This window comes from Ictalurus furcatus, chromosome 9, assembly GCF_023375685.1.
Source record: "Ictalurus furcatus strain D&B chromosome 9, Billie_1.0, whole genome shotgun sequence".
NCBI lineage: Eukaryota > Metazoa > Chordata > Actinopteri > Siluriformes > Ictaluridae > Ictalurus > Ictalurus furcatus.
The window spans coordinates 25,306,701-25,332,036 of NC_071263.1; the positions used below are offsets into that span (position 1 = coordinate 25,306,701).

A 25,336-nucleotide genomic window follows, 5' to 3' on the forward strand; every position below is an offset into this window, starting at 1 on the left:
AAATTGTTTCCAGTTCTTTAGCTTGACCCCGTCAGACTCGAGATGGATAGTCCAATACACACAACAGCTCATGCACACTAAGTGAGTTACTCCTTCTGACACACACACACACAGACACACAGCATGATGTCTCCAGTGCCATTGCTGTACATTGTGTGTGTGATTCATGGTGTTCTATTTATAGCCTCATTATTATATTAAAACATGAATACTCAGAAAAGAATAAAAGAAATGTCAAATCAGTTGATCGCTACAGTGATACAGTACAAAGACATACACTGACATACAATATACATAGTTCTATGAATGTGTGTGTGTGTGTGAGAGAGAGGAAACGAAATACCTGGAAGCTCGAACTGTTCTACTGCCCTGCTTTTCTTTTCTTCCTACAGACAACACGAGAGGTTCTATTAGTACTACTGACAGAATAATGCACTTTGAAAAGCAACAAAAAATATTAACGCAATGTTCATAGCACTGTAAAACCCAGAAGCAGACCTATTTTGGCTAGTGCCATTAGTCTTCTATTCCTGTCCTTTGTCAAAGGTTTTAATCTACTAGGTTGTTCAAGAGAGACAAAATAGAGGCTGGTAAGTTAACGGCTGTTTACAGATGCTATAATGTAAATGATCACAAGAACTAACTTGTTTCACAGACAATTTTAAAACCGATGTCATTCATGAATTCAGTGAAAATTGTAATCATTGACAAACTCCTGCGGTCTCAGAGGAACATCACCAATGTCATGCTGTATCCTAGAACAGCACAACCCAATGGAGCGGCAGTTAAAATACACACAGAGTAAAGCTGCTATCGGTTGGGTCTTCCTCAGTCCATGCTTCTGAAGGAGATCACCTCTTCAGCAAGCAAATACGTTTGATATCTGAAGGCATTGCCTAGCACTTTTCACATCCACACCCAGGAGCATGGTCACATGTAGGTCTTGCCACCCAAAACCTTGATCAAATCAGATCTGAGAGTGGGATGAGACACGAATGCAACCGTATTTAAACCCCAACCACCCCCACATCCCCCATGCAACCAATCTGAACTTGCCACTGCCCACACCATTAGTTCCCCATCGTCCTCTGACTTCAAGATCAGGAAGCGTTTTACTGTCAGTATCTTGCCTTAAGCCTTAAGTCTATCTGCCTTGAGACCATATCTGTGCCAGCTGTTTGTTATATTGTTATAGTCCAGGTCTCAAAGTTTCTTCCTCATGCTGTCTCAGGGAGTTTTTCCCTTGCCACCATTATTTCTGGCTTGTACATTAGGAATAAGTCTAAATCTATATCTGAATTTCTGTAAAGCTGCTTTGTGACGATGTCAGTTGGTAAAAGCACAAAATTAAATGAAAACAAATTGTATTGAATTGAACCTCATAAGGAATCATTCCTTGTCATCAACATGTTGGTTTATATGCGAGAGCAAGTAAAAAATCAACCTTGCAGAAGTTGACACTTTAACGGAGAGCAAACTTCATTGTAGCAAACAGCCAGCATTGCTTCATATTGGAATATATTGGCAAGTACATTGCAAAACAATTTCCAAAACAATCTAAGATGTTTTTATCATTTTAGTTCATGGTTAAACGTGCAAACATAGTTACCATGGAGTATCATAGTAAAACCATGGTAGTAGTTAATGGTTACCAGGGAAACTGAAATTTAATTCTCATGCAGCTGGACTGCAAACATCAGCAGAAATTTATAAATGTACAAAAAATGTAGGCAGCACACGTATCGGTGACATTTTTCGGCAATATCACTTTACAACTATTAACCCCGCTCTTATGTGCGGCCTTGGGATTTTACATTGAACCACTGGAAGTATCACGGCTACAGTAAACTGGATTTTATCATATTGAGCAGTGGTTCCCAGCACGGGGGGCACTGAGAGATCGGAAGGGGGGTGTAAATTGTTTTCAAGAAACAAAATACAGGCGGGGCATCATTTGGGCACTCTGTGTATTTTATTGCTTTTCAAATAGAACAGAATAGAATAGAATGTGCATAAATGAAAAACCCCACGTTCCCTCTCCCTCTGTATTTTCTTCTTGCTGGGGAGAGGCGGAGCTTAGCCTGCCTTTTATCTAGATGACAGTGTGGACCAGTGTTGCCAACTTAGTGACTTTTCAGACCCCTTTAGTGACTCTTTTTTGCAAAAAAAAAAATGCCTAATGACAAATCTAGTGACTTTTTGGACAAACCGTAGCAACTTTCCAATTGTCGCCAGTACTGTCCTGCAAGCGCTAGGTTTGCTTTCTCACTGCACTCACACCTCTCTCCGCGTCTGCTCTGTTCAGTGAGTGGCTGAGAACCAGAGCAGCACTACCCAGTGATCGCACGGCAGCTGACATAGATGTGAAATGTAAAAAGAAGCAAGCAAGACATTTAACAATGTCGTGGATAACGAGACGCGCCCTTCGTCCTAATTTACATAATTCTTATGCGAATGTTTTTTTAGAACGCAAGCCGAATGGATTGCGACATGTTTTACATGTAAAATCGTACACGTTATTACAGCCTGGTTCTCTTTTTCAAAGTAGTTATAGTGTTCAGAAACATTTTTTGATAATTCATGTCCCATACCTGTCCATTATAGATTTTTTTTAAAAAAAAAGTCATGTTATTAAAATAAATCATAAATGTTATGTAAAGTAATTTTAAAACGTACAGAAGCAAAAATATCTATAAATCTATCTATCTATCTAAACAGATTATACATTAGGTTATATATATAGATAGATTTTATATAGAATAGATCAACATTATACCTGGTCTCCACCAATATGGGTGGGAGGGGGGTGTGCCACATGATAGGGGAGGCTTGGGGGTGGGGGGGGGGCTCCTTTAGTAGAAGACTCCTTCAGCTCAGCTGTAGAAAGGAGCGGTACAGGAGGTCGTTCGTACCAATTGTAATGACACTGTACATCAGCTCATTACGGTGCTGGGACACTATCTGCATTGAGCCAATTTAGGATAAGTTCATAGGATGATAGTAGAACTGCCACTATACATTATCCATATCCATGGATGTTTTTCACATGGTGTACAATGTTTATAATGTTTGTACTGCACTGCCACTTTAAAAAATGAATAATGTTATCTATCTGTCTATTTTGGTTGCCTTTCTATAGTAGTCAAAGCCACTTGATGGTGTGTTACAATGATTTTAGTGCGATTTAGGGTGTTTTTACAGCGTGTCGTTCAGAAAGGTACATTTTCACACACACACACACACACACACACACACCGTGATTTTATCACTGCAAGTCGGCAGTCGCTGTACTATGAAGTTGCCAGTAGGCGTTCCTACTACTGGTTACCATAGTAACATTTATTTTTTTCATACACACAGGCCTTTCTTGAACCTATAACATGCTCACTGAAAGTACATGATGGATCATTTGTGCATTTCTAACAGGGAAACAGAGCACTTAATGGGAAAAGAAACCCTAAAACTAACTCAAAAACATCTTTTAGTGATTGATCACACAACAGTGTATGCAGGCTGGTGGCGTCAGTACCGGGGCGCGCGCTGATTGGTGCGTTTGGAACGGCTTAACTCCGCCCCTTGCGTTCAAGACAGCGAGGGTCAGACAGGCAGGAGTTGAGTCAGCGCGTGCTCAGGTCTCTTCAGTAGCGCATCTCAGGTGAACCCAGTGAACGCAGCACACAGAGAGCGGTGCACATTTATATTCAGTCTGACTCGGAAAGGAACGAGAGAGGAATAAAATCAGATCTGCTTAATAATAATAATAATAATAATAATAATAATAAAAACCACATTGTTGATCGTTTTAAAAGGGAATGCCATCGATCGATATGAAAGTGGAACTGGTGACGCTCATCGCGTGCGACGTGGATTCTGAGGTGTTCACGTCCGACAAAATGCAGGTACTGATCATTTGTTTGAAAGGACAGAAATAAGACATGCCTGCGTTTTGTTTGTTCTCTCTCTCTGTCTCTCTGTCTCTCTGCATGCTCAAGCTTCATAGCTGCATGCTCGCCAATCAGCCCAAGTGTTCAGTGTGTTCGCCCAGGGTCACAGTTCTAATATTCTCTCTCTCTCTCTCTCTCTCTCTCTCTCTCTCTCTCTGTCAGTATGTAAAATATTTAAGTTTGCTCTCCTTTCATCATAAGACAACCCGGCTATCAAGTGATTCCAACAACGATCTGACCCCTATGGTAAAATAAGCACTTTGTGTTCAATGTCAAAGTCTCATCATTACATTGTTGTTTTATTTGATCTATGCGGCGAAGGACGGTTGCTATGGTCGCCCAGACGTAACCACGCCCCCTGACAACAGGAGCCGTGTGAAAGCTTTTGAAGTGTCGAACATTTCAAACAAATCCTCTGAATTATTATTATTATTATTATTTTTAATTGGCAAAATATCCAAAACGCATTCAGAAATGAAACTGAATCTGAATTTTTTTTTTGTCACGTTATTTTGGGAGTTTTGCGGTCACGTGAAAGAACAGTGAAGCATAAATAAAATAAAATAACCACAGACTACAGGAATAAGCTGGTGCCCATAAAATAAAGAAATAAAAATAAAAATAAAAAACCTAGTGAGAAAATAATATCCTGAATGCATGTTGTTTGTTTGTTTGTAGAGAATAGGGCATTGTGGCTACTGACTGTTTTATTTATTTATTTATTTTTTTGTGAATGAAGCTGCAGCTCCGCATTAACATTCCGCTGCACGCGTCGGTGACGTCATCGGTGCGCTAAAACGAGTGACGCGCGCGCGAAGCGCAGGGAGAAATTTTATAGACTCGGTAATACCGGAGAGAGGAAACGGTGGCCGGAGAAAACCTTGGTTTAGACGCATTGGCGAACCCTGGTCTCATACACACGTGCACACCATCCCCACTAACCTACCTTGACACTGCAGTGTGTGTGTGTGTGTGTGTGTGTGTGTGTGTGTGTGTGTGTGTGTGTGTGTGTGTTAGGTAAGGTAAGGTATGCAGAGATGCATGAGTCTAAATGCCTGTATGCTGTTGCAGATCTTCTCGAATGCTTCACTGTGTTTGTAGATGTCATTACATTAAGTTGTGCTTATTGCATGAAGCAGAATGTTAAACAGTTGTTCACTGGTGTATGTATGTATGTATGTATGTATGTATGTATGTGTGATGATTATAATAAAGATGATGTAATGCATTTCTTAATGTTTTATAGAAACATATACATGTCAAAGCAAGTCAAATTGTTAACTGCCATTCTTTAAAGAAAAACGGGTTTATTTGCCCCAGCGGCTCATGACGTTAATGACTATACAGTCCATATGGGATTTTGTGATTGGAAAAATGAACGCAAAATCAAGCACACACTGCAATATTCGGAGGAGCTAATTTTTCTAAATTACCGCAGATTTTCCGCAGATTAGGGCCGACATGTGACATCACAAAGCGCCTTCAGTCAAAGCCCTCTTCGATTCACGTGCGATGAACATGAGTACAGCTAAAAGGTCTAATTTACCAACAATCATCACTCAGTACGTTTACATGGACAACAATAATCCAATATTAACCCGATGAAGACGATACTCTGATTAAGAAACTACCATGTAAACAGCAATTTTTTTATTACTTTAATCCGATTAAAGTCATACTCGAAGTAAACACAAATGGAATTAAGACATGTGGAGTATTCCTGTTTTAGTCGCATTATCGAAGTGCATTACAGACATGTACACACCTTAATCACACTATTAACCTCGTGTGAGAGTTTTCACCGCATTTTGCGACAGGACACGTACACACACGGCAGCGCTCACCCGTTTTACTGCAAACAAGAGAGCTGTGTCCGAAACCATGTACGTATCTACTATATAGTAGGCGAGATGCATGTATTTCAGTTACTATACAGTAGGTAAGTACGCGGTTTGGGACGCAGCCCAAGGCTTCAAGCAGTCGTCTATTAGCACGTACAGCATGACAAATAATTAACCGCACTTGAAGCGTTCGTAAAAATTAAAAATAAAAACACCCAAAATTGTACACGGTACCATAACGAAGACCAACTGTACGTCGATACGTGAAATTCTGGAGGGGCGTCAGACGGCGTGGCGCGTTGACGTAATGACGTGTGCTGTTAATTGATCTATGTTCTATAACATGTAAAACGGGAACATGATAGAAATATTCTAAAAGCGACTCATGTAAGCACCTTAATCAGAATATTGTCTTATTCAGAATAAGGTCAATAATTAGATTACTGCTGTCCATGTATATGTAGTCACTGTGAAAAACCACACAAAACAATTTTGTGCAATTGTAATTTCTCCAATTCAAGCAGTTTTCTGATAAAAAAAAAAGAACAAAAAACCCTGCAAGTTGCATCACAAATTTTGAAAAAAGGCGAAGCCACAAAATTTTTTTGTCCACAAAAAACCTGTATAAATTGACTATATAGCCTTAAACAAAATGAACCGAGACATTATCACACTTGACTTATGCTATAGGCTGCTATCTAGTGATTTAAAAAAAAAAAAAAAAAAAAAAAACATTTTTAAGAGTAACCTCAGTGTAATAGGCAGTTAAGAGTTGACAACATACAGTCATCCATTGTACAGTCTAGCAACTGTGTTTGAGGTAATATTATTAACTGTGTTTGAGGTAAAATCATTAACTGTGTTTGAGGTAATATCGTTTGCCAGGTTTCAGCAAAATATCCAGCCAACTACATCTCAAAAACAAATCAAAATTCATGAAACCCAAAACAATTTTGGCATCAAAAAAGGAAGACATTTTCTTCTTTTTCTCAGCCTTTTATATTTCTGATGTACGGACATTATCCACACAGTCATCCCCAATCCATCTACAATCTTTGCAATACATCTTACAATTGAAATGGCTCTGTACATCATAGACACCGTCTGCACTTACTCTTTGCCTTTTTTTCGATTTAATTCTGTAAGATCTTGGAATACAATTTTTGAACTAGCCCAATGTGGCAACCCTGCCATTACCTATCCTTCCTGCTGCTCCACCACCGAGCATGGGGCCGCATGACTCCTGCCTCAAGGAACCGCTATTAGTGCATGTTGCCGCTCCCATTTTTTTGACAACTAGATACAATAACTATGGAAGGCAAGTGGGGCAATGAGCACGCCACAACTCGATTGTGTAACATCTAGAAATTCAACCAAATCAACAGAACATACTCTTATATCTGTCATAGTGAAATTTTAAAAATTAATTTATCAGTCAAATAAGATCATTTCAATGGAATTCAAAATGTATGGAGTTGTGAATGAGTGATTTATTGATGGCTGAGCCACTACTGTTTATTTTAGTTGAAAGCCTTTACTGCATCATGCATGGGGGCAGTGGTGGCTTGGTGGTTTTAGGCTCTGGGTTACTGATCAGAAGGTCTGGGGTTCAAGCCCCAGCACTGCTAAGCTGCCACTGTTGGGCCCTTGAGGAAGGCCCTTAACCCTCTCTGCTCCAGGGGTGCCGTATCATGGCTGACCCTGCGCTGACAGGCTGGGGTATGCAAAGAAAAGAATTTCACTGTGCTCTACTGTATATGTGACCCATAAAGACTCATTATGTATCATAAAGATAAGATGTCAATATTGGCAAATAATAAAACTGAAACATACGGTCTGGTCCTAATTGTGTATTATTAGCTGGTTATGATTCAGTTCATTCCAGCACAAATTAAACATTGGTTAAAGAATGAACATTCACTTCATACATTATTACCTCCATTTTTTTTCACACACACACTCATATTCAGGACAGGGTTCGTCATTGAGTTCTAACTGAACTGAATGTTCAGTCACCACAGAAAGTGTAGCATTGCAGTATCAGACACAGTGTGTGTCTCTGGCAACACACACCCAGGATGCAGGTAGTACACTGTACACAGTCAGATTACCTGTGTTGAATCAACTGTTTGCTTGTGTCCAAATAAATGAAGCGTATAGCCATCCTTTTGGTCAGGAGATGAGTCATTGTTTGTATGTGGCTAATCATGACTGACTACACCTCCCAGCAAGCCTTGCTTCCCCTGCCGTGCTAAACCCTAATCACACACGCGCACGCACACACACACAGCATCTCTCATGTGTGCTGTTGAACCTTGTTTATGCTGTTGCTACCTTGCTGGTCATTATTTTTTGTTGTGGCTGCTGGTCAGGGACTGGTCAAGATAGACATAGAAACCGAGAGATAACCATGAAGAAAGACAGAAAAGTGTCTCTGAACAGCACTCCATGTGTTCCAAGCGGTTTTTATTTAGTCATTCATTGTACTCTTTATAAAAGATAATCAAGAAAGAGAGAGGCAGAAGGAGAAATATAGGAGGTTGGAGATTGATTGATTGGAGTGTGAATAATCATTGTTTCAGCTCTGGTGTAAGAAGATTAATACACTGCACTAACTGGTGCTCGTTATACCACAGACAACAAACACTTCTTTTGTCATGTCTGTTCATTTTTGCTTTCCTCTCTAGTCATGGTTTATTGCATACAGTCATGTGAAAAAATAAGTATACCCCATGGAAACTAAACTGGTGGCTTTTTTGACATATTCGGACAAGCAAACATTTGATCATCTTTGAAACTGCCTATTAATAAAGTTGATATACTTGAAGGAAACCACAAGGAAAATTGGATTTTTCAACCATTTATTCAACAGAAATATAAATAGATGTGATATTTTTCTGTGAAAAAGGTAAGTACACTCTTGGCCTCAGAAGCTAGTATTGCCCCCTTTAGCAGAAATAACGTCTTGTAGGTGTTTTGTATAATTGTCCACCAGGCTTGCTGGAATTTTTGACCACTCTTCCATGCAATATTCTTTCAGTTGCAAGATATTTGAGGGTTTTCTTACATGTACTGCCCATTTCAAATCCCCCCACATTTCAATGGGATTTAAATCTGGATTTTGACTAGGCCAGTCCATAACCCTTCATTTCTTCTTTTTGAGCCATTCCTTGGTGGATTTGCTAGTGTGCTTAGGATCATTAGCCCGTTGAAAGATCCATTTTCAGTTCAACTTCAACTTTCGGAAAGATGGCCTCACATTATCTTCAAGCACTCTCTGATATAATGCAGAATTCATAGTTGAATCACTGAATGTAAGCTGTCCAGTCCCTGAGGCAGCGAAGCAACCCCAAACCATAACATTTCCACCATTGTGCTTCACAGTTGGTATGAGGTGCTTCTCCTGAAAAGCTGTCTTTGGTCTGCGCCAAACATGTCTGTTACTGTGGACAAACAACTCTGTCTTTCAGTCATCTGTCCAGAGCACATTATTCCTAAAGGCCTGGTCTTTGCCTATATGCTCACTGGCAAACTGTAGTCTTGCAAAGGCTTTTTCCTGTCACGCCTCCCATGCAGGTCAAATTTGTGTAATCTCTTTCTGATTGTAGACGCATGCACTTTGACACCAACAGTTGCAAGACTTACTAGCAGATCCTGTGATGAAATTTTGGGGTTCTTGGAGACTTCATTTTGCATCAGACGGTCTGCTCTTGGGCTGAATTTGCTGGGACGGCCAGTCCTGGACTAACTGGCAATCGATTGAAATCTGCGCCATTTGTAGATGATTTTCCTTACAGTGGAATGATGTATTTCAAATAATTTGGAGATCTTTTTAAATCCCTCACCAGACTCATAGACATCCACAACCTTTTTTTCTGAAGGCCTTATAGAGCTCTTTAGAACTTGGCATGATGACACCACACACCTCAATAACAAAGGGAACTCCAGACACTAGATATGAGAGGGGTATAAATAAGACCGGTTCCACCTGCAATCCCTAAGCAGGTTCTAATCACTGGCACCCAATCCTGAACACCTGATTCTAGTTTTATGGAATTGAAGGCGTGGTAAATGTAGGAGTGTACTTAATTTTTTCCATGTGACTGATCTGGGGTTTTTTTTATTGAAGATTACTACAAAATGTCAGTTTTATCTGTCATTTGATAGTGTATCAACTTTATTAATAGGCAGTGTTTCAAAGAGGATTAAATGTTTGCTTGTCCAAATATGTCAAAAATGTCAACAATTTCCATAGGGTGTACTTATTTTTTCACATGACTGTATTCATTCTCTCTCTTTGTCTCTCTGTGTCTGTCTGTCTGTCTGTCTGTCTTTTAACATTTGACACCAGACCGTGTGGTAACATTTTGCCCTTGTTTTCATGGTCAGATGACCTGTACCATTTAAAAAAAAAAAAAAAAACAACATTGTACACTCTTTTTCTCAGGATACCAAGAGCACTGAACATAGACGGGTTATCACAAGTTGTAATTAAAGTCAGACAATCACCAGACCAGGCAATGTTTTTCCAGTCTTCACCTGTCCAGTTTGAGTAAGTCTGTGCCCACTGTACTCTCAGTGTCCTGTTCTTGACTGACAGGAGTGGAACCTGATGTGGTTTTCTGCTGTCGGAGCTCATCCGCCTCAAGGTTTCACATGTTGTGCATTCTGAGATGCTTTTCTACTCACCACGATTGTAAAGAGTGATTATTTGAGTTACTGTAGCCTTCCTGTCAGCTCAAAACAGTCTGGCCGTTCTCCTCTGACCTCTCTTATCAACAAGGCATTTCCACCTGCAGAACTGCCACTCACTGGATGTTTTTGTGCACCGTTCTCTGTAAACCGAGACTGTTGTGCATAAAAAAAAACCAGGACATCAGCAGTTTCTTAGAAATTCAATACTAGCACCAACAACCATACCACAGAGTCGCTAAGATTCCATTTTCCACGTTCTGATGTTTGATGTGAACATTATCTGAAGCTCTTGACATGTATCTGCATGTTTTTATGCATCGTGCTGCTGCCACAGGATTGGCTGATGTACAGGTTTTCCTATTAAAGTGATCAGTGAGTGTACTACCATTCTGAAAAGCATGTCAGAATAGGAGTGTGCCTGTAAAGCCTTTATGTAAATTGAATAAGCGCAGTGTAATTAGCCGAGAGTTTAAGGTTAAAGCGTGATTGTAGCATTTGTTAGTGTTTTAAAATTATTTAATTTTGAACGTGCACTTTAACCTTTATTTACTATACAAACAACGTCATTGCAAGCAGTAGTATAATAATACTTATAAAAATGACTCCTGACAATAGCACAAGCAATTCTCAATCTTTTTTTTATAGTCTCGCTGCCTATGATGGAGATCCCATGCCAAAAAGACAGCCATGTTTACCTTGTCCAGCTTTAATATAGATTTGATTGGAGTGGTAATATGTCCAGCAATACTGAACATTCATAGTGTAGAAGCACTGGTTGCACAGACGTGTGTATTTTTATATAGAATCTGACAGTGCAGGAAAAACCTGTTGTTTTTTTCTGCTGCGGAGCATGATACAGAATCACACCGTCTAATGGAAAATATTTGAATTGCTGACTGTTATCACAGTTTTACATGATCTACAAGCTATTGCATAATATGAGGTTTTTGACATTTTACTTGAAGCTTGTATAAAGTTTTTTTTGTCTGACTCTTCTGAGTCCTATATTATAAATGTTAAAACAAAGTACAATGTTTTTTTTTGGTATCTAGCTGTTAATCTAAAGGTTAATCTATAGAACAGCTACATTTGTTAAATTATTTTAATGACTGAGTAATAGAAATAAACATAATATTGCATCATTTTATTTTTACATCAATCTGTCAGGTCAGGGATCTGTAGAATACATTCAGAAGATGAAGCGATGTTTGTCTCCGCTGCTCGGCCAATAAAGTAGCTTCAGTCTTTACAAGCCACTTGGTTTAAAAGGTAGAATTCCACCTCTTGTGGGAAATATTACAAGTAGGAAAGGGTATCGGATACACACCAAGTGCCCGCGTGTTGCTCCAGGCTAATCGCTTATTTATTTTCTGGTGTTCATCATGTAGACTCGCACTCATTTTGGTAATGAAACATTCTAATCGCTTGATCACATTGAAGCAATTTAGGTGATTAAACTAGTTTAAACAAAGGGCGTGTCACTGCAGTGAGAAAATGAACTTTCTACTGGCAGAGTTCAAATATTCAAATTGACCGCAATTCGTTTAGGGTTAGAAAACTACTTTGAGATATAGTGTGTGGTTTGGGACCCAGACTAGCTGGTTAAAAATCACAATTCTACGAGTTTTAACAGTATAGCAATCTTCAATAGTGTTTGAAAACATCCCCCATGGTTTCCTCCGGGTACTCCGGTTTCCTCCCCCAGTCCAAAGACATGCATGGTAGGCTGATTGGCATGTCCAAAGTGTCCGTAGTGTATGAATGGGTGTGTGAATGTGTATGTGATTGTGCCCTGTGATGGATTGGCACCCTGTCCAGGGTGTACCCCACCTTGTGCCCCATGCTCCCTGGGATAGGCTCCAGGTTCCCCGTGACCCTGAAGAGGATAAGCGGTATAGAAGATGGATGGATGGATGGATGGAACATCCCCCATTGAGTACAATGGAAAACCCAGGAAGTTCCATTTGGTCATCTGCTTAAGGTTTCTATACGTAAAATGAAATGTGGCATAGATTGTACTTCAGACCTAGAACCTCTACAACTATTGCTAATGTTAGTAAAGATGCATCCATACCATTTTATTTGTTTGGGGGTTTTTTCCCTCATCAATCCCGATACTGATACCAAAATGAGTAACCTACTTAGGATGAATTAATCGGGATGTCAAGTAACATTTTATTTAGCTCTGTTTATGGTGTACATGGTGGCCACGAACTGTGCACATATATCCATGCACATACGCTACACTAGGCTTGTTCTTGAAAGCGTTAGCTAGCTGATTTTAAATGCGCTGCAGTAGCGAGCTAGATTAGTTTCCTTTGATAAAGTTGCAGTGGAGAGGAGCGGGTTTTGTGTCACGTATGAAACGGCGATAAGTTAAGTACGTTTTTGTTTCCATTATGTCAGAATCCCTTGTTGTCATTGAACATTGATGAGTATTGTCAGTAACAGCATACTGGGTAAGCCCTGTTATTTTCACTCCCTTTAGGATTGTCTGGAGATCTTTTTTCCCCTCATCTGGCGAAGTATTTGCAGCTAGCATTTGTGTTGCATTTTATGTTTAAGATGTTTTAATAGGTTACTAGTAGAAAGATGATGTAGTTCTTCCTCTTGATATTTAAACAGAGCACACTTCGCAGTCTGCTTTGTTTTGATTGGTATCATTAATCATGCAATGTGTGCAGAGCATTGTCTTTTTGTGTTACCTGTCCACGTACACTAGGTTTATGTCATATAATCACGTGGTATCGGATGTAAGGTATCAGACCTATACATGATACCACTATTGGTATCGATACATCCATAGTTATTTGTCTTTACTGTTAACATCAGCATCTCTAAATAACTCTCATTTTAATAGGTGCAGTTATGTGTTGGGTAACAGACACCTTACCGTACTTATGGGTTCTGTACCACAGTCAGGTGAAAAACATGCTATTTGTCCCTCTACGCCACTATAATGAGGTGGTGTTGTTCTGTGTCTGATAGATGTGTGCGTCTTTCAGTCAGGCAGGATTTGTAACATGAGAGGGGGAAAGGTTAATGAAGTGAAGGACATTACGTAATGTCCACCTGAATGTTTGGGAGTCTGTCGAATGATGTTTGGTTAATTTGCCTTGTCAGCTGTTTGTCAGGGTCAAACTGTCAATATTTTAATAGATCTCATCTCTGTGGCTGGGTGGGTTATTTTAATATAAGAAAAACAGATAGTAATCTGAGAAGCAATAGCCGTAGACTGGATACAAAGCCCATACACGTCTATGCAAACACACATGCCTATTTTTAACATCAGTCAAACTGTTTTTTGCAAGGCTCTATTTAAAGTGTGTTTTCTTGCTGATTTAATGGACGCCATGGTGAACTTTAGCTGTTTTTGGCCATAATAGGAGCAGGGTCTAATAGCAAGAAGTCATGGCATGAGTTTCATAACAAAACTCTGAATCATATCAGAATGTCATAGGTGAGCGAATGTATCTGGTCTATGTCTGGGTAAGTCAGAGCATCAGGCAAAGGAAAGAAGGGCCCTTAAGTAGCGAACTACTGACCTCCGATACAATTCTCACTTTGCTTCCTAAGCCTGATCTCGTATAAAACGTGTACGTTTAAATGAACAAGTATGACGTGGTTTTACTTTCATAAAAAATGGATTCATAAGTAAAGGCAAACGAATTGAGCCATATACAATGTGAATAGTCACCAGTTGGCAAGTGTTGGATTGCATTGTCTCTCAAATACACCAAGAAGACACCTTATTGATTGACTGATGGATTATTTGATTGTCCTAGGTCTTTCAAAATCTCTTAAGAGTTTCAAAATCATGGTATCAATCATGTTATCTTTCTTGTAAACTGATCTGGGATTTTTTTTAGATCTCAAAAGACTGCTTTTGAAAGGAAAACCAGATCCTTGCCATAATGCAGCATGCACCTATATTAATAGGAACTCTGTAACCCTACACCCTTTTTACAGTCACAACAGCACTACATTTGTTTACTTTTGTTCAGCCAATGAATCCAAACTGTTTGCGCCGATGGAGTCTGAATCAACCTTTGCACCAAACACTGTCATCACCCCAAACAATGGCTTACACTATAATCCAGATAGACTGGGTTTCTTTATCTCTGCTTGTGACTTATTCAATACTAGTGGCCATGACTGACAAGCCATGAGTTAAAGGCCTCTGGGGAATGTTCCATAACTGGCATCACCATCTATCATAACCATCAATAGATCTTAAGCAAATTCTTATGGTCACGTCATGTGCCATGTAGTGTTCCAGTATTCTTTAACAATTTGCAATCAAGCATCGTAATCATTTCTCTGTAGAGGTTCCAACCAGAGCTGTAGTTCGGTATGTTATACAGCAGCATTTATATTATGTCTGGTTTTATGGTTCATGCATTAAAATCATAGGCCCTAAATCTCAGTTATGTCTCTAATATTGCCCAATATATTACAACAGTAGAATTTCAATAAGTAGAGTTCTGCTGTTAGGGTTTGATTTGATATTGAGACAAAATAACAGTTTTAATAATCGACCTACGTTTCTGAGTTGAAAAATTGCAAGTTCTAACCATTGACTACTTCTCCATATTAATGTGATTTTTATTGCTTTATGTATACTTTATTCGCATCTTCACAGATTGTTATCTTAAGTAGGGCTGGGCGATATGACAAAAATATCATATGATTCTTGAGGAGGTTTCTACGATATACAATGTGTATCACAATGTATAATTTAGCTGACAGTCTGAGAGTGACGATACATTTCTTTAATGCCTAAGAATTAAAAAATTACGTCAAATCAACAGCGTCCATTCAGGACCATTTCACTTGTAATTATTGAAAACATAAAAAAAATCACCATACCGACGATATCTCAGAAAAGTGTATCACGTAATCATTTATCATGATATAGATGATAAATTGCCCAGCCCTGATCTTAAGCAACACAAGTGTTTGTTTTTTGTTTTTTTCATATTTGATCGCATGCCTTGAGTTCGCTCCAAGTGGAATATAAACCCACGTTTTACTGAACTACTAAATATGCCACAAATCTTACAAACCAGCCATATCCTTGAGTTGCTTAGAGTGTCGCTTTCATCTTAATCTTGACTGACCTTTCCATGAAATTGCAGAGAGACAATCAGATTAGTCAACATTATAGGAGATGAAGATGATTCGTTTGATGGGGACAAAAGCAGGAAGTCATCAGGAGTTCTCGAACAACTCAACAACCGACACTGCTTTTCTCTTGTGAAATCAAAGCTTTATTAATCTGCTCTATCTGTGAGCAGTAATACCTTGAGCAGTCCACGTACCTGTTTTGCACTGTTCTATTTGTGCACGGTATTTGATAACAGTTTATTGGAATAGAGTTATTACATTGTGCTCTACTTCCACTCTCAATGCCATTGGGCCACTAAGCTTTGCCAGAAGCTGTTAAGCTTTGCCAGGTTAATTAAACATCTTGTCTGTTTAACATGTTCATTTTCTTAATGAAAAACAACTCTGTTCTTAGTCCAAAAATCATTAGAGTCCCAGTAGTCTGCATGCCCCCAATTTTTTTATTTATTTATTTATTTTTAAATAATTTTTTTTCTCTGTGGTTAAACAAGCCCGACTTTAATGAAAGCACTTAATTATGCGCAAACTGAAATATGATTTCTTTTCTTTAGTATTCGAGTAAAATTAAATCAATGCTATTTAAATCACGCAATATGTACATGATTATAAATGTAAATATAACAATGTGTAAATGTGATTGTTGTCCAGGTTATCATTAAAAAAAAAAAAAAGCTTTTTGCATTATATATAAAAACCATTTACAATATCCTTATCTACTTTTAAAATTCTAAGCAATGTTTGAATATCTAAGGGACTCGCAGATGACTGGGGTTTGAGAGCAAAAAGGCAGAATTGATTGAAATTCCCATAATATAGTCATTTGACAATTTGTCAAGGTGAAACACAACAGTTTAAGGGAGCAGTGTGTCATTTTTTTGAGCCCTCTGTTGCCTGCTAAATAAATTGCAATTGCAATAAAAAAAAAATGTTGACAAGCTGCCTTCTTCTGCAACTGACCCCACTTCTTCTGCTGAAACTTTACATCTTGGATTAACTTTTTTAAGGAAAAGGGGCAGAACTCTGTAGTGGTGGAGCTCATTTTCGGGCCAGAAAAATGACAGAATATAAACAAGAGAATACTAAAATAAAGAAATTAGTGCGAGCCACTATGTATATGGCAATATTGCAAAATCCAGTTTTGAAAATATAACTATGACAATATATGATTATTATAGGTCTAGACACACATTTGAAAATGACATACTCCACCTTTTAAGAGACTAGGGGCCATATATAATGGTTAGCAATGTTACAGACTCTTTTCTAGCATTACAGACTTGCGATTTACTAAACAGTGCCTAGAATAAGACCCAAGAGACAGTTAGCACTGTTTTGCGCTTCATTGCTTCAGTATTTTTTCAGACTTACTTTGTCAAATTGGAATAATTGGTTCATTACAATAATCTCCACACTATCATTTGCACATTGTCAAGGCTGATGGTGATTATTGGCTTTGCTATTGTGTGTACATTTAACGCCCTTGAATAGCTGGGGTTATTTTTAGCTCCAACGTGGCTGTAGTTATTCCGCTAATAGCTACGGATTAAAGGAAACATCAACGGCTACCAAGACAACACGTTCAAAAAGAGACACCATTTTGTGAATACAGTGTCTCACATGAATTCATGTATTATGAATTTATAGACAGTAATAAAGAATGATCGGAACCACAAAAGGAATTGTACAGTCCTTGTTTTGCCAAAGCTCTCGTCAGACTTCACACCCTCAAACCTTCTCTCTGTAGCAGCTGTACATTTGGTATTGGAAAGAATGTCCATAGCTGTGCTGTGAATTCTGTCTGTGGGGTGTAATGGCGTATTATTCAGGCATACACCCTGTGTTTCTCCGACTAGCACCTGTTCCCATAGCTGAGATGTACAAACATCAGTGCCTGGTGGAATTCTCAGCTGTTACAAAGCCCGCTGTACAGTATACCAGGATGAAGGTTCCAGATCAGCCTGTACAGTATTATGGTTTTTCTCACATTTGATCAGATAGATCAAATCACAACATACTGTATTCTTGTTGTAGAGATTTAAGGGAATGCAGTGTTTGTAGAGATTAACAACACACCAGACTGGCACACTTTCCCACCACGTCCCAGTTTGGACTTTAAATTTAGCCTCATCACAAAGGTCAAGATAAAACCTAGAAGTCAGCAATATTTATCTGACTATGTCCAATAAATGTACAGAATTAGGTTAAGATCTCTGAGGTAAACTCATTATCATTTACAATAAAGAACACGAACCTGTTTACGCTGAGTAAAATATCATTAGAGGAAACTTGCAGCACTTTTAACGCAGTGCTCTGTGTTGAGGGAGCACCAGCGTGCTATTTATTTTAAAGAGCTACACTGTGTGAAAGAATGCAGTAGGTTGACCTTCATATTTTTAGCTCAGCGTTTTTTTTTTTCCATTAGCAGGTCAGAAGCAGGCCAGTATATGTTTACTTTGGATCGGGTTGGAAAAAATGCTAATTCCACACAGTGCCACAATAATAAACAATTCAAGGTTAATAACCTAGTATGAAGTTCCACATTAACACTACAAACAGTAATCTACACGGCTACATGCTACCTCACTTCACAAGGTTCATTCTCACGCTGCAAAATTCTCACGCTAATTTCATGCCCGCTCCACAAGAACTCCAGAAGAATCCGTTCGAACTCCACAAGGTTTCATGCTAAGTCTGGAAGATCCCACGTTAGCGCCGCAAGATTTCATACTAACGCTACACGAGTCCGTTCTAACTCCACAATGTTTAATACTGATGCCAGAAGACTTCATGCTAACTCCACAAGATGCAGGGTTAACTCCAAAAGAATCCATTCAAACTCCACAAAATGATAACTCCTAACTCCAGTAGAAACTGCACTGACACCACATGATTCCATACTAACTCTACAAGGATCCATTCTAAAGCCACATGATTCTGTGCTGCTGTAACTCAACCACAAGAACCCTTGATGGCTCCAAACACCTTCATCTGCATTTCAGTACTGTTCTTTTCATGTCCTAGTCGACTTGCCTTCACCATTTTCCACTGAGGGAGTCCTGGACACCGTATTAAAGGGCTGTTCCGTTACTGTAATAGCCCAAGAGAAGTTTGTTAGATGTTAGTTTGTTAGGGATCAAGTAAACATGAAGTTAGACTTCAGGAGTTGAACTTTCTACCAACTCATTGTGATCTGACCTAATTTAATTCCTGCTTCTACAAACAAATCTGTTTGAGTGGAAACAATGATACTATGGAATCATGTCATTTTTGCACACCTGCTGATGTCATCTCTTTAGTCTGCTAACTGCAGTTGCTAGGTGAATCATTTATTGCTTTTATAATTGTTTATATTTAATTAATTAAATTTACGATCAGCTGCAAATAGACCGAACACTGACATTACATTACACACCAGACATTACACACTCTTTGAATGTTTAACATTCACTTTCTCATTTAATCTTTCTTTTTTGTTCTGTCTCTCGCTCACACACACACACACACACACACACACACACACACACACACACATTCCCGGTGCATTCTCGTGCATTGTATCTCTAGAAAACATACACACACATACATGTAGTTTATAGAGAAATGGTATCTGTTATCGTCTCTAAAATACAACATGGCAGCCGTGTGCTGGCCGGAGTGGCAGAGTGGAGCTGGAGTCTGTAAGAGTATACCAGAGTCAGGAAGTGCACTCAGAATGCACCACCATGAATTAGTGATCGCTGCGTCCTCTCTAGTTACCACTCCATGTTACAAACACATCAGCACTCATTTCAACATTCTGATATTTCTTTCCCTGTATTATCGCTCTCTTTCTCTCTCTCTCTTTTTCTCTCTCTCTCTCTCCATCTGTGACTTCCTGGGGTTTTTTCCCTTGTCTGTTTTCTCCCAATTTTTTTTCTCTGACACTTTTCTCTCAGTTTTCTCCCTTTTCTCCCCCTCTCTCTGTGTCCCTGCCCTCTGATGAGGCGATCATTTAGATGAGTGAAGTGTGCTGGGGCAGCTGGTGATGACCTGTCCTCCATCTCTGATGAGACGATAAACACTAGGAACCCATCGTTCCTTTGTCGTTTCAGAATAGACGACGATGCAGAATAGATGTGGTTTGATGTGAAGTAGTTCAAAAAGGTTCAGAAATTCACAAAGGATTGTTTATTCCATCGCATATTATTAATTCATAATCAGAGGGGTTTAGTAGAGTATAATTATTATATTCATACAAGTGAACTGCCGGTATTAGGAAATAATGAGTGAGAAATTACATGTTGTAATGATCACCTAATATTAAATGCTGAATGTTGATGTGCCTTTTAAGATGACTTCTTATATAATAATAATGATGATGATGATACTTTATTAGTCACATATACATTACAGCACAGTGACATTCTTTTCCTCACATACCCCAGCATGTTAGGAAGTTGGGGTCGGATGGCAGGGTCAGCCATGATACAGCGTCCCTGGAGCAGAGAGGGTTAAGGGCCTTGCTCAAGGGCCCAAAAGTGGCAGCTTGGCAGTACTGGGGCTTGAACCCCCGACCTTCTGATCAGTAACCCAGCGCCTTAACTGCCAAGCCACCACTGCCCCTATGGTGTACGTTATTGTATGTGTGCATGCTGTTCTTATGTGAGCGCGCACACACTGGTAGAGTGAGAGAGCTTGAGTGAAGAAAGAGATGGCTGCTCTTCCGCTGACTGCTGTTACAGTATACTAATATGTTCATTTCCACTTTGATTTGTAGTGTTTAATAATTATAGATCAGGGGTCATCAACTGGTGGACTATGGTCCAGATGTGGAACTAGCGAATTACACTATATGGCCAAAAGTTTGTGGACACCTGATCATCACACGCATATGTGAGCCTTCCCGAAACTGTTGAACGCACACAATTGTATAGAATGTCTTTGTATACTGTAGCATTAAAAATGTCCTTTATTGGAACTAAGAGGCCCAAACATGTTCCAGCATGTCAATACCCCTGAGCACAAAGCGAGCTCTGTGAAGACATGGTTTGCCAAGATTGGAGTGGATGAACTTTAGTGTCCTGCACAGAACCTTGACCTCAACCCCACTGAACACCTTTGGGATGAACTGGAACACCGACTGCACCCAGACATCCTCACCCAACATCAGTACCTGATCTTGTAGCTGAATGAACATGCATCCCCACAGCCACGCTCCAAAATCTAGTGGAGTGCCTTCCCAGAAGATTGGAGGTTGTTATTAATCTAAATCTGAAATGGGATGTTCAACAAACACACATGGGTATGATGGTCAAGTGTCGACAAACTTTTAGCCATATGATGTATTTCAGTGACCAGACTACGACAGAGAGCTTTGGATTTTGAATTGGATTATCCAATCAAATTCATTTATATTAATTGTTTAGCTAAAGGAAGCTCATTAGACCAGAGACTCGCTACATTTCTGGATTATTATTTATCAGTGCTAGATTTATTTACCCACTCTGGTATGGTTAGTGAACTGACAGCATGGTTAATTAAAAAAAAAATTATAAGTTGCCAAGGAAAACCGAATGAATAAAGATGAATGAACGGCGAATTATGCATTTATTCTCTCTGTGTAATATTAAAAACAGAAGTGTCTCATCTGTTCAAAGGTCTTGCGATTAGGTAAATATAAAATATTGCAAAGAAAAAAAACACCATTTTATGACTATGATTGACCAAACTGAAGCTTTCGATCAAGGTCAAATGAAAGTCAAGCACATTGAGTCCATTGGCATTAGTCTAACTCTCTATAAATTGAAGGATATGGATGTAAGGTTGGACAGTATGAGCATAATGATATCACAATAATGACTGTAATTACACAACAGTCGATCAGTTGACTTTGGTTGGGAGTATTGCGGATTTCAAAAGGAATTTAAAACTCCAAATGATCTATCCAGATGCTACTGCAGTTCCTGTAGTGATGATGATGATGATGGTGATGATGATAATTATAGTTTGTTCTTATTTTGTGTAAAAACAGCACTAGATCTGTATGGATCTCTTCATAAAGCCCAAAGCAGAAAAGAAGCAGGCAGTGAAGAGCATATGAACCAGTTTATTCCACAGCCATAATTCTCCCAAGGTAGCCAGATGGTCTTGGAACAGAGAGGGGCAAGACATTAGAGAGAGGACAAGGTTGTCAGAAAGAGCGAGAAACAAGGGCAGTTGGGGGGAGGAAGAAGGAGAGCGATTATTTTAGAGTCAGACGTTATTAACCAGGCTCAGCATTTTTCACTTATTTAAAACAAGGTTCAAAGAAACTTCATGTGCACACTAATCAATATCATCTTTTTTCAGTTTTCAGTAGTGTCCAATAACAAGTCAAATAACATACTTTTTATTGCTTATGAGAAAGTATTGCAGTTGTTACAAAAGGAAAGTTAAATGTATGGCTAAACATTTCTTAATAATGGATGCAGACTTAAAATGAGAAATTCTAGCCATTATGTGTGCATCTACATACAGTGCTGTGAAAAAGTATTTTCCCCATCCTGATTTCTTCTGTTTTTGTGTTTATCCCATACTAAATAGTTTTAGATCTTCAAACGGAATAAAACGAGGATAAGGTAAAACTAATTGCCCCCTTAAACTTAAAATCTGGTTGTGCCGCCTCTAGCAGCAATAACTGCAACCAAACGCTTCCGATAACTGGAGCTCAGTCTTTCACTTACTTCTAGTACTAGCACTTACTCCTATGCTTTGGATCATTGTGTTGCTGCATAATCCAGTTGTGCTCGAGTTTCAACTTACGGACTGAAGACCGGACATTCTCCTTTAGGATTTTTTGGTAGAGAGCAGAATTCATGTTTCCCTCAATTATTGCAAGTTGCCCAGTCCCTGAAGCAGCAAAGCATCCCCACACCATCACACTTCCACCACCATGCTTGACCGTAGATATGTTCTTTTTGTGGAATTCTGCGTTTGTTTTACACCAGATGTAATGGGACACCTGTCTTTCGAACAGTTCCACTTTCGACTCATCAGTCCACAGAGCATTCTCCCAAAAGGTTTGAGGATCATCAATCTGTGTTTTGGCAAAATTCAGACGAGCCTTAATGCTTGGAGGCCATTTTTGCCCATGTCTTGCTGATAGTGGAGTCATGAACCTTTATTGATGCAAGAGAAGCATTTAGGTCTTTTGATGTCCTTGGCTCTTTTGTGACTTCCTGGATGAGTAGTTGCTGTGCTCTTGGAGGAACCTTCTTCCTCATCATTTCTGGAATTTCTTTCAACTTTGGCATAGTGTTTTACTGGGTAAGACCTTTTAACCAACTTCATGCCTCATGTTGAAAATGTTCTATTTAAGTGTTGATTTGATTCAACAGGGTATGCTCAAGTCCAGCTGAACCTTTTTATGAATGCAGTTTCATATATTTGGAGAATTGGTAGCTACGGTGGCAAATACCTATTCACACAGGCCCAGTTGGTATTGGATTTTTTTTTTTTTTGCTTCAATAAAAAAAACAACAACTGTATTTTGTGTTTACTCAGGTTGCCTTTGTTTTATGCTGTATTTCGTTTGACGATCTAAAGCTATTTGGTACGAGAGATACACAAAAACAGAAGAAATCAGGATGGGGTCAAATACTTTTTCAAAGTACTGCATGTACAGATCAGTGAACATTTTTAGCATGTTCGTGCTTGGAAAGAAGTCACAGCATCCAAACAATGGCAACACAGCATTGCTGGGATTGTCAACTTTCCAGTCAGTTGACCATAAACCTACAAAGCACCACTGTTTCATGTTAATAAAAAACAGTGAGCAGTTACTGAACAGCTAACAGCTAACAGCATGTGAACATGTTGTGTTTTATATGCATAAGCAATGAACTGAAGGTCATTGTTCTGATAATTATGTCCCGTTTACTAAAAGAAGACCGAGTGGACAAGGTGTGAAGGGTCAGGTGGGATTTCTCCCTGCTGGTTAAACATGAATAGATTAAATACAGGGATAGATTCAAATTCAGCATGTACTGTATAAAAAGTTTTAAATCAATATCATAGACTTTATTTGGCAAATATACATTACAGCACATATAAAATACAGATATTTTTTTTGCATATCCCAGCTTGTTAGGAAGTTGGGGTCAGAGCACAGGGTCAGCCATGATACAGCGCCCCCTGGAGCAGAGAGGGTTAAAGGCCTTGCTCAAGGGCCCAACAGTGGCAGCTTGGCAGTTCTGGGGCTTGAACCCCAGACATTCTAATCAGTAACCCAGAACCTTAACCGCCAAGCCACCACTGACCACCATTTAATTATCAGCATTTACGGGTAGAAAAAAAGGAATTAGTTTATAGCCAAATTACAAAATGTATCAGGTTTTTAAAAAAAATTCAGTACCAAGACTAACACTCCTGACAGTGTCCAGGGAGATCACAGGCACCTACTCAGTCTGTCGCTTACTCATTTTTATAACATTTGCTATTTGTACATCTTTTAATAGGTGTATTTATAAAAGTTTTATAGTTTACTATAATAACCCTGAAGCAAACCACACCATGACTTCATAATTCAGTGTTTATGTACAGTGTGAGATTTTTTTGTGAGATATTTCAATATTGTTAGAAAGCTATCCAAAGAACCCGTGAAGAATCCTTAACTATGTTTGGGCACACATGAACTTGGATTAAATGAGGATGCACTGTTTTTTTGTTTGTTTGTTGTTTTGTTTTACGGGTCTATCCCCGGCAATGCATGCTCAACACTCCACCTCTCCTGAGTCCTATCACCTGCACCTCATTAACACCACTATCAGGATCCGTGTAAGCATCCCAGACTCTCAGACACACACTGTGGAGCCTTGCACTTCCCATGTGCTTGTGCTGAACTTCTTGTTTTACTCTGTGTCGGTGTTACTAGTTAACATCTTTTTAAGTCGAACCATTCTAGGTTTCCTAAGTCGGAGTGTTAACCTTGACCATTGTTATCAATGTATACACTGTGTCTACACATGCCTAAGCTGCTGGCCTAAGCTGATGGTCTCTGTTTATGTCCTGTTTCACTAGTCATAGCTTATATTGTCATTCTTGCTAATTCTGTACTAGTTTTCTGAAGGAAATGACACGTTTTGTGTACAATATATCTATGTAATGACGTAACATGATAAGATAATCTGAAATAGTTATACAGTTTATATGTTGTAATATAGCAGTATAGATAATAAAGTAATAATAAAAAAACATTATCAGGATTTAGTGCACCACCTGAAATATGGTACAAGATTTTAAACACAATGTAAGGAATGTCAGGTGATGACATTTGGCACCGTGGCACTGTACTCAGTATCAAAAGTCACAATTAATTATTTTTATATAATATAGTGTAGTATAATAATCACATTCTGTGACTCCATCGGTAGTCTCTAAATTTCTAAATAGAATTATTGCAAGGTCCCTAGAGTATATATATTGCATAGTGTAGTTCTTGTATAGTTTTTATAATATTGTAATCATCATGTACTCATATTGCTTTTTGATAAATAGTATATAGTATAGTTCTCCTGAGGTGTTTGTTTAATACGGTATAGCTGTATAGTTTTTATAAATTACAAGGTAGTGTAGTTCTCATAGTTTTTTTTTAAATCTAATATAGTATTATTATGTACTCATATAGCTTTTTGATATAATAGTATAGTTCTCATTAAGTATTTGTATAATAAATTATGGATATATCGTATAGTTATCATGTGGGGTTATTAT

General features: G+C 38.8%; 1 protein-coding gene across 2 annotated transcripts in view; it reads left to right on the forward strand.

The window, feature by feature from the left end:
* Nucleotides 1-3,497: 3,497 nt before the first annotated feature.
* LOC128612690 (calcipressin-3-like) overlaps nt 3,498-25,336 on the forward strand; it is a 30,686-nt gene continuing 8,847 nt past the window's right edge. The window contains exons 1-2 of one of the 2 annotated variants that reach the window (XM_053633036.1): nt 3,498-3,655; nt 3,810-3,899. In XM_053633036.1, coding sequence (XP_053489011.1) covers nt 3,813-3,899 — 87 coding nt within the window. In that variant the 5' untranslated portion in view covers nt 3,498-3,655; nt 3,810-3,812. Of the gene's footprint in view, nt 3,900-25,336 lie in introns of both variants that reach the window. The other variant, XM_053633035.1, reaches the window with a different exon arrangement.